This window comes from Bos indicus, chromosome 6 (genome assembly GCF_029378745.1).
Source record: "Bos indicus isolate NIAB-ARS_2022 breed Sahiwal x Tharparkar chromosome 6, NIAB-ARS_B.indTharparkar_mat_pri_1.0, whole genome shotgun sequence".
NCBI lineage: Eukaryota > Metazoa > Chordata > Mammalia > Artiodactyla > Bovidae > Bos > Bos indicus.
Genome location: NC_091765.1, coordinates 114992879 through 115005207, shown reverse-complemented (window position 1 = coordinate 115005207; position 12329 = coordinate 114992879). Strand labels below are relative to the sequence as shown.

The 12329-nt window shown below is 62.4% G+C and overlaps 1 protein-coding gene across 7 annotated transcripts in view; it reads right to left on the bottom strand.

Annotated features, from left to right (window-relative positions):
* The window catches only part of SH3TC1 (SH3 domain and tetratricopeptide repeats 1), a 62192-nt gene that overhangs the window by 31029 nt on the left and 18834 nt on the right, over positions 1-12329 (bottom strand). Inside the window, exons 1-2 of one of the 7 annotated variants that reach the window (XR_011567311.1) lie at positions 8768-9248; positions 1958-2159 (exon numbers count right to left, since the gene is read on the bottom strand). Coding sequence is in view for 6 of the 7 variants with exons in the window: in XM_070791878.1 (XP_070647979.1) it covers positions 1958-2159; positions 8768-9214 (649 nt within the window). In the remaining variant the exon portion in view is untranslated. Of the gene's footprint in view, positions 1-1957; positions 2160-4124; positions 6127-8767; positions 9266-12329 lie in introns of those variants that run through there. The other 6 variants (XM_070791878.1, XM_070791874.1, XM_070791873.1 and 3 more) reach the window with 6 other exon arrangements.

Genomic DNA, 12329 nt, shown 5'->3' with positions numbered 1-12329 from the left:
CCACAGAACGCAAAGCCTGACCAGGGTTTTGTTTGGTGGGAAGGAGGTTACGGGACAGATGGCTGGATTGCAGCAAGGCCTGTTTTCAGGTTGTCTAAGCCAGAAAAGTGAGTTTGGAATCATCTCACTGTGAGGCTGCACGAGCAGGTGCTGGTTTTAGGAAAGACACCAAGCAATGGGGGAGGAGGGGAGTCATGTCTGCAGTGGACCCCAAGACCGTCCTGGAAAAACATAACACCTGCCTGAGTGCAGAGAGAGAGAACGCAATGTTAACATCCGAGGGGTCTAGGCGGGGTGTGTGCACGTGCTCAGATACTCAGTCACGTCTGACTCTTTGTGACCCCACGGCCTGTAACCCCCTGGGCTTCTCTGTCCATGGATTTCTCAGGCGAGAATACCGGAGTGAGTTGTAAATTCCTCCTCTAGGAGATCTTCCAGACCCAGGCATCGAACCCGCATCTCCTATATTGGCAGGTGGATTCTTAACCACCGGGCCACCAGGGAAAACCCCCTGGGTGGGCTAAGTGAGAATTCTTTGTATTGTTTTCTTGTAAATTTGTTGCCCATTTGCAAAAGAAGCTGAAAAAGGTAAGGGGTCTGGGTAGACATGGTGAGAGCCCACTGGCCCCTTGGCTGCTTGGGGCTGGGGAGCCTGGGAAGACTGTGGGGGGCTCCCTGGTCCCGCTGCGGGGGCTCCTAGACCATCCTGGTGCTGGCGGATGCCAGCTGTGCTGTGGGGCTGCAGGGGCAGGAAACACCGGGCTTGTGGTCAGAATGCCCCTGGCTCGGTCACAGCGCCGGACAGCAGAAATCCCGTGCTCTAGGACTCACAGCCCCTCGGGCGCTGGGCTGCCTTGCAGAAGGCTGGAATGGCCCACGTGTTTCCGCCAGGACCTAGCCCCTCTGTCTCATGCCATCGAGCTCTGGGCGGGGCCACGATCCCATGAGATCCCAGGGCCAGGCCCCCACCACTTCTTGGAGCCCCTCTTCTGGGCCAGGCAGGTGTCTGACCACAGGAGTCAGCACCCTCGATGGCCAGCCCCCTTGCTATCCCCATTTACACCCCGAAGAACCAAGAGAACAGGAGTGAAAACACCTCCAGTCACCAAGCACGCACAGCGTCAGGCTCTGGGCCTGCTGCCAAGCATGCGGTTTTGTTGCCATTCTCCCAAAGCATCGATCATTCGTCAGATACTCACTGGGCACCTGCTGAGTGCCAAGCCGTAGAGCCTCTGTGGGCGACTTAAGCAGGTGACCGGGGTGGAGGTGAGGATCTGACGACGGGAAGATGGGGGAAGGACGGGGGACAGGCTGCCCCTGGCTCGGGGCCTTCCTCCCTGTCCTTCCCTTCCCTCCTCCAGTTCTAGAGACAGGGGCCCTGCAGACCCCCTAGGCCACCCCTCAGGTTTCCAAGTGGGGACACTGAGGCCTGCGTCCAGCAGCGGTCCAGGGGCAATCAGGATGGGAACCAGGGCAGTCCAGCGGCAGCCCAGCCTGAGTCCAAGCCCCTCTTGCGCACCCGGGCCGGTCGGGTGGGAGTCAGAGGCGCCTCTCTCCTCGTCTCAGCCCGCTTCCTCTCCTTCCAGGAAGTAATCCTGCCCAAGGCCTGGCCCAGACACTGCTCCTTGCCACCCCCCACCCTGGGCTGGGTCTGCCCCCTGGGAGGGAAGGAGGGACACCCCACCCTGAGTAACCCCGGGGGTTCACAGCCAAGGACAGAGCAGGACGGTGGGAAAGCAAAGTCGTACGAGAGCTGTGACCTCATGCGGGGCTGTGTCCCTGGAATCTCCAACCCCTGTCCCCCTGTCGCGCCAGTTTATCGCTGACGTGACCCTGGAGAAGCGCGAGGTGGGCCTGCATCCCTCAGAGACACTCTCCATCAACGCGGGCGCTGACGGCGCGGACGCCCGGCTCCGTCCCAGGGTGGGTGGGGGGTGGACCCGCACGGTGCACTCACCCCCTCGGACGGTGGCCTTGGCCTCCTCGGGCCGTGGTCGCTCCCAGCTGACGGACGTGCTCTTGGCCACTTCCCGGACTCCATGGTCGCCACTGCCCCCCCAGGGCCCCGCGGGCCCATTGCCCCTGGGGGCTGGCTCCTCTGGGCCCTCCATGGCTGATGGCGGCCTCACTGCCAAGGGCTCAGCATGCCAGGCTGACCTCTGTGGGGAGAGCAGAGGGCAGGGATCAGCAGCAGTCCTGGCCTCTCTGGGCGGCCGGGATCAGCGTGGATGCTGCCCACGAGTTAGGGCACAAGAGGCGAGCGGCCCTCTGCCTTGCCTGGCGGGCTCCCAAGCACCTCCCCGGGCAGGGCCTCCTCCCCGAACAGCACAGTGTCACCCAGAGCAGACTCCATCGGGGGTGCGAGCCTACATCTGTTTCCAGCTAGAGGGCCCTGTGGGCAGTGGGGTGCCCGTTCTTGCCCATCACAGACCCGAGGAAACAGCTCAGAACCTGGTGGGTAGAGGCTGCTTAGAACCTTCCCACGAGTGCCCGGACAGGGACATGACAACGAACATGTGGAAACAGGGGACAGAACAGCTGTGCTCTTGGGACCCTCCAGGACCCAGGGGTCTAGGGGTTAGCCCACCATGCCTCCTCCCCAGCGAGGGCTGGGATGGGCAGACCGCCACCCCGGGAGATGGCACGCTTCCCATGGGGCTCCGCGGCGCCTCCTACCCGGCGAGGGCTGGGATGGACAGACCGCCACCCCGGGAGATGGCACGCTTCCTATGGGGCTCAGCGGCGCTGTGACTCCAGCCTTGGTTTCCAGGGGTTCCTGCTGCTCCTTATCACTAATCCCAAGGCTTGGGGGGTCTACCAGTAAAAGAGGCCTGCACCCAGCAGAGCCCCTGGAAGGAACTCAGGAAATGGGCCGGGTCCAAGGCTGTCCCCAAGACAGGAGGCAGCGGGCAGCAGAAGGCAGGGAAGGAGGAAATGGCCAGGGAGGAACTAGAGACTGCTCCCGCGCCGGGCGCCCTGGGGCCTTCCCCAGGCAGTGGGTCATTGGGAGAGGGTGACTTCCCACTAGGGAAGTGGCTAAGACTCCACTCTCCCAGTGCAGGAGGCTCAGGTTCAATCCCTGGTCAGGAAACGAGATGCCGCAGGCCGCAACTTAGAGTTTACATGCTATAACTGAAAGATACGCTGCAGCCAAGACTCGGAGCGGTGAAGTAAATATTTAAACATACATAAAAATAAAATTTGAGGGGAAAAAAAAGATAAGTGAGGGTCTGCACAGGTCAGGGCTTTTGTCACAAATCTGAGGACAGAGAAGGACACGGAGCCGCTTCCAGGCCTGGGAAGGAGAGGCAGACGGCCCCCACCCTGATGCAGCCGCAGGGATGCGGGGCAGCCACGCCCCCTCAGCTTCTGCCTCGGGAACGAGGGAAGGAGGAGCGGCCCTGCTCAGCCCTGTGCAGGGTGGACGAGAGCAAGGCCAGGAGCCCCAGGCAAGGAGCCCGTCTTCTTGTGGAGTCTGCTGCTCTCTGATGACGGGCAGGGGGGAGCTCCATCCCAAACCCCGAGCAGGGCAGCAGGAAGTCTGTGCACAGAGCAGGACGCGCAGAGACGGGAGAGCACACTTCTGAGACCCTTCCTGGGGCGACACTGCCAACTGAAGAGCAGCCTGGACTCCCCCAGACCCTCCACCTTGGGGTAGGTGCTGGGGCGGGCCCCGCCCCCGGAGACCCAGAGAACGCCAGGCCAGCAGCGTGGGACTCAGAGCCCAGACGGGCCCACCGGGGCGGGGCCCCAGGAGCCCCCGGCCGGCCTCCCAGCTTCACCTGGGGCCCTGCAGCAGAGGACGGGAGGGAGACGAGGAGGCTGACAGCAGTGTCACCAGGTCGCCACAGGGGCTGGGGGAGCCTGGGGCACAGGACATGGGGCCTGGGCAGTTCCAGATTCCGGGGCGGGGCGGGGGGCGGCGCCCAGGGCACTGAACTCTCCATAAATGCAAAGAGGAGCCAGCAGAGCGCTTTAAGCGAGAGGACTGCGTTTCATTCCTTGAAAGGTCCATTCCTGAGTTTGGGCAGAAAGGACAGAGGAGGAGACGCTGGAGGTGGGAACTGTGAGGGGCCTTGGGTTCATTTACCGCCTCGGATTGTCAACAAGATCGGGGGGCTGACCTCCGTTAGATCCAGCGCAGACTATTCTCAGAATTGCGGGCCTCAGACTGTTCTGGGACATCGGACATTGTCTGCAGGCTCCAAGAGGGCATGCAAGAATTTGTCACCACCTGTATGCACCAGGCTTCTTGGCCAGGTTCCCAGTGGGGAGAGTACATTGCCCTCCTCTACAGATGGGGGACTGGGGTGGGCTTGAAGGGGTGGGCAACTCACTCCCTACACACACATGCGCGTGCACACGCATGCACACGGACCCACACCCACATGCATGCATACACACATGTGCGCACACACGTGCGCACACACGTGTACACAGAGACACGTACATACCGGCACACATGCACACACGTGTGCACACACATGCGCACACACACATACACATAAACACTCTCACATTAACACTCTCTCACTCACCCCCACACGTATCCCGTCAGTGCCCACATCCTTGTCTTTAAAAGGCAAACAGAGGCGCTCACACCAAACCCACAAGCTCCCCCCACCAGGTGAGGGTTCTCACGGGATGCTACCCCCGGAGCCTTGGAGACATTCGGCGTGGGCTGAGGACCGTCCCACCCTTCTGGGGGAGTGGGCAGGGGGCAGGCGGTGCCTGCAGGCCCACTCCTCCCTGGGCACTGCTGCTGTCTCCCGAGAACCGGCCTTGACCCTGAACTCACCCCCTGCAGTAGGCTGGGCCCAGGCGTCTTCAGCGTCAGCTCCGCCTGCAGGGTGGGCGGGGGAGGTCGAACCCCACACTTGAAAGCCTTTGGTTGTTTTTCAACAGACCCTGCTGACCCCTGCCCTGTGGCCAGCTCTGTGCCAGGCAGAGGCGAGGGGCACAAAGGAAGGTGACCCAGGCCTGCTCGAATGGGGGGGGGGGTCTGGACACAAATGTGGCAGTGTTGGTTCCATGGGGCACATTCTGGGAGTGGGGGAGAGAGTCTGCTGACCCCACAAGTGGAGGGAAGGGAATCTGACCATTGAGAAGGCCTGGGGGAAGCAGGACCCGTGAGTGACGGGGAGCCGTGCAGAGAATGGGAGGGCATGGAGTGTCGGCCGTCCATGGAGGCAGGCCAGCAGAGCTGCGGGCCACCCCAACAGGCCAGTGTGGAGCAGGGCAGTGGTGGGCACCTCTTGAAGGCCACGCAGCCGTGCAGCTGCTGAGCAGCAACTGGGGCTCTGAACCCTCGATCCCAGAGGAAGAAGACCCTACGTCAGTCCATCCTCATGGACCCGACGCACGGGGGCATGAGCTCAGAGCTGCCCTGACCACCCTGCTCGCTGGCCCTCAGGGATCTGAGGAGGGGGCTCCTGCAGGACCACTGCCTACACCCAACACTCCCAGACCATCCCCAACACCCTTTCACCAGTGGTCCCCAAAGCCTCTGGGTATGACCCTTGTGGGCACCCTTCTGACGGCAACTCAGGGAACCTGGCTCACATCCTGGGGGGTCTTGGAGCATCAAGGGGGTGCCTTGGCCCACAGGGGTTTCGCCAGGCCAGCTGCCCCCTAGACCCTCTATTCCCCTACACAAGACGAGAGAGCTCCCGGGCTGGGGAGGCCTGCTTCAGCTCATCCCAAGCTTGCTCTGATTCCTTTTCTCCAGAAGCAGCTTCACTCCTCTCATGGATTTAACACAAGAGTAGGAAAGGCCATGTTTCAGGCAGGCATTACCCTGGTCCCCCTTTGTCTGCCTCTGAGCTGTAGAGAAAAGCAGGGCGTAGGGGGCTGTCTGGCTGTGACCTGGTCCCCAGCCCCCAACCACCTCTAAAGGCCAGGGGCCAGGCCAAGGGGCACCCAGGGATGCTGGCACCCTTGTAGGCAGCCCCAGGGAGGAGGGGGCAGCCTGGAGGCGGCCCCTTGTCCAGCGGGCGCAGCTGCGTGGCCCCTCGGGTTCTGGGACGCAGCCTTGTTGCAGAGCTCTCCAGCCACCTTGGGTCAGTGACCAGCGTCGTTTCAAGCTCCTCTGCCTTGTGTCCCCATTTCCTGCTCCCGGGGGCCGTCTCCCCCCACCCCGTCACACACGAAGACCTCCAGCCTCTTTCAGGAGGCAGTGCCGTCCATCTGATGCCCGCCCCTACCCCTAGCCTAGCCGGCCCCTGTCACCCTCCCCTCCTGACTCTGCACACAGCAAGCCCACACCTCTCCTTGAGGTCCCCTGGCCACAGGGTGGTGGGGACCAGGCCACCATCCGCCCTCCTCTGCTGTCCTGCAGCATCTCGGGAGGGCATGTGGATCCATCGTCCTGCTCGGGTCCTGTTTGTGGAGTCTGTCTAGCCTCCACCTGGGGGGCCTTGCCCTCCACTCTGCTGCCAGGCATCTGGCTCACACAGCCCACATCCAGGGCATCTCTCTTCCCCAGCCCCTGCCCTCCTGTCCACCGAGAAGTCAGGAGCAGCCCACCGGCGCTTGCATCCCAGGCGCACGGGCCTGCCCGCAGCAGCTCAGGGACAGTTTTCCGAGAACAGGGAAGGCTCTGGGGCTCAGGGGACTTCCCACCTGCTCAGCAAGGGGCCTGCCGCTGACAGTTGTAAGCCTGGGGTTCCTAGTCATGGCCCGCAGGAGGAAGTGTGCTCTGTCTCCCCAGGGAGGGTCCTAAAATAGCACTGCTCAGCCGGCAAGGCTGCCCATGTTCCCGACTGCATCTGAACCCGTCCTGAACAAAAGCCTCGAGGACCACGCAGACCTCGCCCACCTCCCCAGGAAGCATCTGTTCAGGGTTGTCTGGGGACCTCAGTACAGAAGGTGACCAGCGCCCCCCCACATTCACGCCCACCAGTGACCTCAGATTTGGTGGCCTTATTCGGACACGGGGTGAAGTTAAGATGCGGTCACTGGGGATGTCCCTGCTGGCCCGGTGGCTAAGACCTCGCACTCCCAGTGCAGGGGGCTCGGGCTGGATCTCTCCCTGCTCAGGGACCGGATCCCACATGCCGCAACTGAGTCTGAAGACCGCAACTGAAGATGCTAGAGAGCCACAGCTGGGACCTGAGGCAGCCAAATAATAAATACTAAAAATAATAGTAATAATAAGATGCGATCACACTGGGCTGGAGGGCCCTCCGTGTAGGGTCTTTGTAAGAAGAGGAGGAACACAGACACAGCGGGCCCTGGGTGAGGATGGTGGCAGAGAGCAGGGTGACGTGCCCACGAGCCCAGAGATGCCTGCAGCCTCCAGGAGCCGAAGGACCCTCCACCAGGGCCCTCTGCCCACCCCGGGGCTTCAGATTTCCGGCCTCCAGAACCAGGGGAGAATGAACTCCTAGCGTTAGAAGCCCCCGCTTGTGGCCCTTCATACAGCAGCTCCAGGCCAGCCGTCGCCCCGGGCCCCTGTGCTTCCCTTCTCTCCTGGGAAGCGGGCGTTTCGGGAGGAGGAGTAAGTGACCTCAGGCGTAAATACTGGCTGGGGACCCGACACAGGAAGCGGCGTCGCTGTCGGGAGCCACCACCCTGCACAACTGAGTATCCTCACTCTGTCCTCGTGACGCCCGGGGGAGTGTGATGGGCCCATTTCACAGAGGGGCCATCGAGGCTCCATGAGCAGCTATGCTGACTCAGACCGGCCTGGGATGGGGGGCGGGGGGTGCTGGTGGGATTTGAACCCAGGTGGGTCCAAGTCCAGCCCTTCACACCCACCCTGAACCTGGGCACACCGTGCCTCTGGCCCCCACACTGCCTCCACCCATGAGTTCAGCCACAGCCCCCCACCCCCGCTGGGGGAGTCACACCCAAGTGATCAGCAGCACTAACTCCTCCCGGTGTCACTCCCCAATCTGTCATCTGTGTGAAACCAGACGGGGCTTGGGGCCCCCAGAGGGGTCACTGCAGGTGGGGAGAGGGTCTCCGTGATGTGCCAGGACCACATGCCCAGGCCAGGTGCTTAGTCGCTTAGTCGTGTCCGACTCTTTGTGACCCCACAGACTGTAGCCCACCAGGCTCCTCTGTCCACAGGGATTCTCCAGGCAAGAATACTGGAGTGGGTTGCCATGCTGGGCTCCAGGGTCTCTTCCCCACCCAGGGATCGAACCCAGGTCTCCCGCATTGCAGGCAGATTCTTTACTGTCTGAGCCACCAGGGAAGCCCCTGGCACTAAAGGGCCTGGGTCAGGGTCTCCCTAGAGCTGTCCGGCCGGGGTTTCCAGTTAAGTCACCCATCCCATTGGTTGATGGAGAGGAGGCCCAGGGCGGTGACCTCAGAGTGGCCAGGTCACAGCTGCAGTGCCACCCTGGTCTGGTACTTATGGTGTCTGCCAGAGGTGGCGCCAACCCAGGGTGGGGGCCCACTTGAGGCCCCCTGGGCCTGGAACCCTGCTTGCTGGCAACACAACTCCTGTGTCCTGGCCAGACCCTCGGGATGGGTGTTTGGGTGGCCAAGGGGAGGTGGGGTCAGGTGAGATCTCAGACCGGCGGTGCTTTTGCAAAACCGACATCATTACTGGAAAAATAGCTGTCGGCGGGCACGGGGCCCTCCCGGAGCTCCACCAGCCAGCGCCCACGGCCTTCTGGGCTCTCCAGACACCAGTTCTGTTCCCTCCCAATCCTGAAAGCTCAGAAAACTCTCCAAGAAAGTGAAAAGCAAGAGGTGGCTCAGATCCACCTGTGGCAAGACCCAGGTCTGTGGACAATGCCTGCTCGTCTGCCCTCACCTGCCCGTCCAGAGCCCCGTACCTGTGCCCCGCTCTGTAGGACAGCGGGCACCAGATGGCCGCTCCTGGCTCCTCGCTGGCGGGCCCCGCAGGCCGTCTCCGCCGCCCACAGCCCGTTGGACTGCACAGCGGCCGCCACCGCCCCCTGCTTCCTGCCCCACTTCCTCTCTGCGTCTGGGCCCGGCGAGAGGCAGGCCTGAGCTGCTGCGCCGCCTCCCAGGGCTGGTTGATCATTAGCTCTGGCCTGGGCCAGCTCCAGGCCCTGACCGGCTTGCCCGTTGCCTGGTGCCCAGGCTCGGAGGTGGAGGTCAGGGGCCACCGAGGCTCCCGCCTCTGCTGGCAGGATTGGGGAAGTCGGACAGCTGCCCCGCCAACCTCAGCCTTGCTCTCTCTTCCTTTTCCACTTACTGTGCACACACACACGTGCACACATTTACATGCACACATTTACATGCACACACGTGCACACACTTATACACAAACATTGGTGTACACGTGCACGCACACACAAATGCATACTCGTACATGCACATGTTCACACACATGTGCACACACACAGGTGCACACACTTGCACACAGACATTCGTGCACATGTGTGCGCACAGATGGGCACACATACATGCACACGTGTGCAATACATATGTGTGCACATGCATGCACAGATACACGTGCACCCATGTGTCCACACATGTGTACACAGACAGACACGTGGTTTCTCCCCACTGCTGCCCCACCCGGTGACACAATCAATGGGAACACATCCTGGGGAGGGCTGGGGGTCTGCTTACAAGCTCTCCTTCCTTCCTGGTCTTCTCACCAGCTGCAGGCCCAACTGGGTTTGAGAGCAGGGATTTGAGCTCGGGGGGCAGGGCTGGGTTGCCTGGCTGTCCGACAAGCAGCAAGAACTGAACTGGGGTCAGCCCCGGCCCTACCCTCCCATCGGCTCACAGAGGCAGGGGGTAGGCTCTGGTTGCTGGCCCCAGCTCAAACCCAGGAGGCCACCTTCTCCACCCCAAGCTTGGGAGAGGCATGGTTTGGCTTTCTGACCAGGAACAATATCTAAGTTAAGTGCTAATGTGCCCATTTCACAGACAGGTAAACTGAGGCTCAGGAGATGCCGTGTCCAAGGCTGGTGACAACTAGAGGGTGAGTGGGGAACCAGGCCTGACGGACACTGCGATCCCCTGAGCACGGTGCCTAACCCCGGCACTGCTGGTGTTCGGGGCGCTCGCTCTTTGTCCTGGGGTCTGGGCAACATCCCTGGCCTCTGTCACTAGAAGTGGCCCCAAGGTGACAACCACACCTGTCTCCAGACACTTGCTCCTTGGGGGCAGTCTCATTCAGGCTGAGATCCGCTCTGAGCCCAAAGCGGGCTGTTTCTGGTTGCCCCCCTCCCACGCCGTCCACCTTTATCCAATCAACTCCTGGCGTTATGCATGGTCACCCCAAAGTCACAACCTCCCCTCCCCAGTGGGCCAGAGCTCAAGCATGAGGGGCACAGCCGGAGACACCATGGGTGTGTGGCCGCCTCACGCTGGAAAGCTCCCTGCCGAGGGCCACTGTGAAGCCTCACCCCTCAACGGGCAGTGCTGGCCACTGGGGGGACCCCAGCAGGCCCGGGCCCCGTGCTCCGGCCCCTCACACCCCCAGCCCAGCCCGGGCCCAGGCCACACACCGCCGACATGCTCGGTGACCCCGAGCCTGGAGGCAGAGGCTCCAGGGGGCCATTTTCACGGTCCCCCCTGACGCCAGGTGGAATAGCAGGGGAGGGTTTCACATCAACCGTGGGCCCTGGGGACCAGGAGGCTCCAGAGCAGAGGGGGCAGCTGCTCCCCCAGCAGCTCGCCTTCCCCCAGGGAGCATGGCCTGTCGGAGCCCTGCCAACCTCTCTCCTGCCCTCTCCTGCCCTCTCCGTGGGGCAGGAACAGCAATCTTTCTAGTCGTGACGGTTGCGATGTGAGCGTCCAGGGAATGCTGTGACAAAGTACCCCAGACCGGGCTTCTTAAAACGGCAGAGGTTTATTCTCTCGCAGCTCTGGGGCCGCAGTCAGTCAAGGTGCCGGCAGGGCCAGGCTCCCTCTGGCTCCGGGGAGTTCCCTTCCCGCCTCCCCCAGCTCCTGTGTCTCCAGACTGTCCTGGGCCTGTGGTCACGTCACCCCACCCTCTGCCTCTACCATCACGCGGCCTCTCCCTGTGTGTCTCCCTTGCTCCCACTTGGAAGGACGCTCCGCACTGTCTCCGGGGCCCTGCAAGTCATCCGGGTGGATCTCACTTTGAGATCCTTACACAGATCGATCACATCAAGACCCTTTTTCCAAACAAGGGCGTGTTCAGAGGTTCTGATGGATGTACCTACAGAGGCTGCCCTCCTGCCCAGAGTGCTAGACGCGCACGGGAGTGGGGAACAGGCCGGGGACATGAGTTAGTGTTTGGAGCACCCGCCTGCCTGACCACAGTGCTCTCCCTGCGGGCTGCCTGACCTCAGCAACCTGCAGTCTTCCAAGACCCCGCTCTCCTGCCCACCCCTCGGGCCCCATCACGTCCTGAAGGCCCTCCTCACCTGCCCTCTTCCTCATGACACCGGCCTGTCGACCTCCCCAGCCCGCCTGCCTCCCCTTCATGGGCCTGGCACGGTGATGCCCCCCCAGCCCACCTCCTTGCAAGGTACCTGCTGCAGTGGTCTCAGCCCTGGAGAAGTTGGGCTTTCCTTGCACTCGCTGGGACGGCTCTCCTGGGCGGGCCTGCCTCCTCCATCCATGCCCACTCTGCCCTGCACGGGGACCTCTGGATACGCCTTTGTCCCCATCATCTGTCCCCGGCCTTGACTGCCCCTCCTCCCCCAGAGGGCAGAGCTCCAGGCTCATTGTCTCCAGCCAGGCTGCCCCTCAGGGTCCGAGCTCTGCAGGCACCGCCGTGGCAGGCCACCACGTTCACCGATGCCACCTGGAAGGCCGGAGTGGCTGTGCTGCTCAAGGGCCGGCAGGGAGGCCCGGGTGGGATCTGACTGTCTGGTCTAGCTCTGAGCTGTCACGAGGGTTAGTCTAGAGGCAAGAATCCTTCCACAGGTGTCAGCTGTACACAGGTGTCTCTGCATCTGACAAATCCCAGTACCCAAGTCTCTCCAGGGGCTGCTGCAAGGCAGAGAGCAGGGGACCAGGCTCCCCAGGCAGCGGGGAAGGATCAGGGTGTCAGGAAGTCCCCGTCTCCACTGGCCCCTGGCCTGGGCTGGCCCTGGGCTCCGTGGGCCCTCAGGGGCTGAGGAGAGGAGCTAGGCTTGGGCCCTGCACCCTCCGTTCTCTAAGCCACGGTGTGTCCTGGGCGCACCCCCATCCCGCTCCTCTCAGCCTCTGTCTGTGAAGCTGGGCTCCCCGGTTCCCCACCCAGCCCTCCAGAACCCCATGCTATGCGAAACGCAAGCTGCTTGCTCCTTCCCGCTCTGTTTTTCTGGAAACTGTGTTGAAAGAGGCCCCCGACGGCTCCACATCCATAAAAGGGTCTGGACTGGCTTCCTCTCCTGGCCATTGTGCCCCACGGCGGCCCGAGACCCGCATCCTGTTCGCCT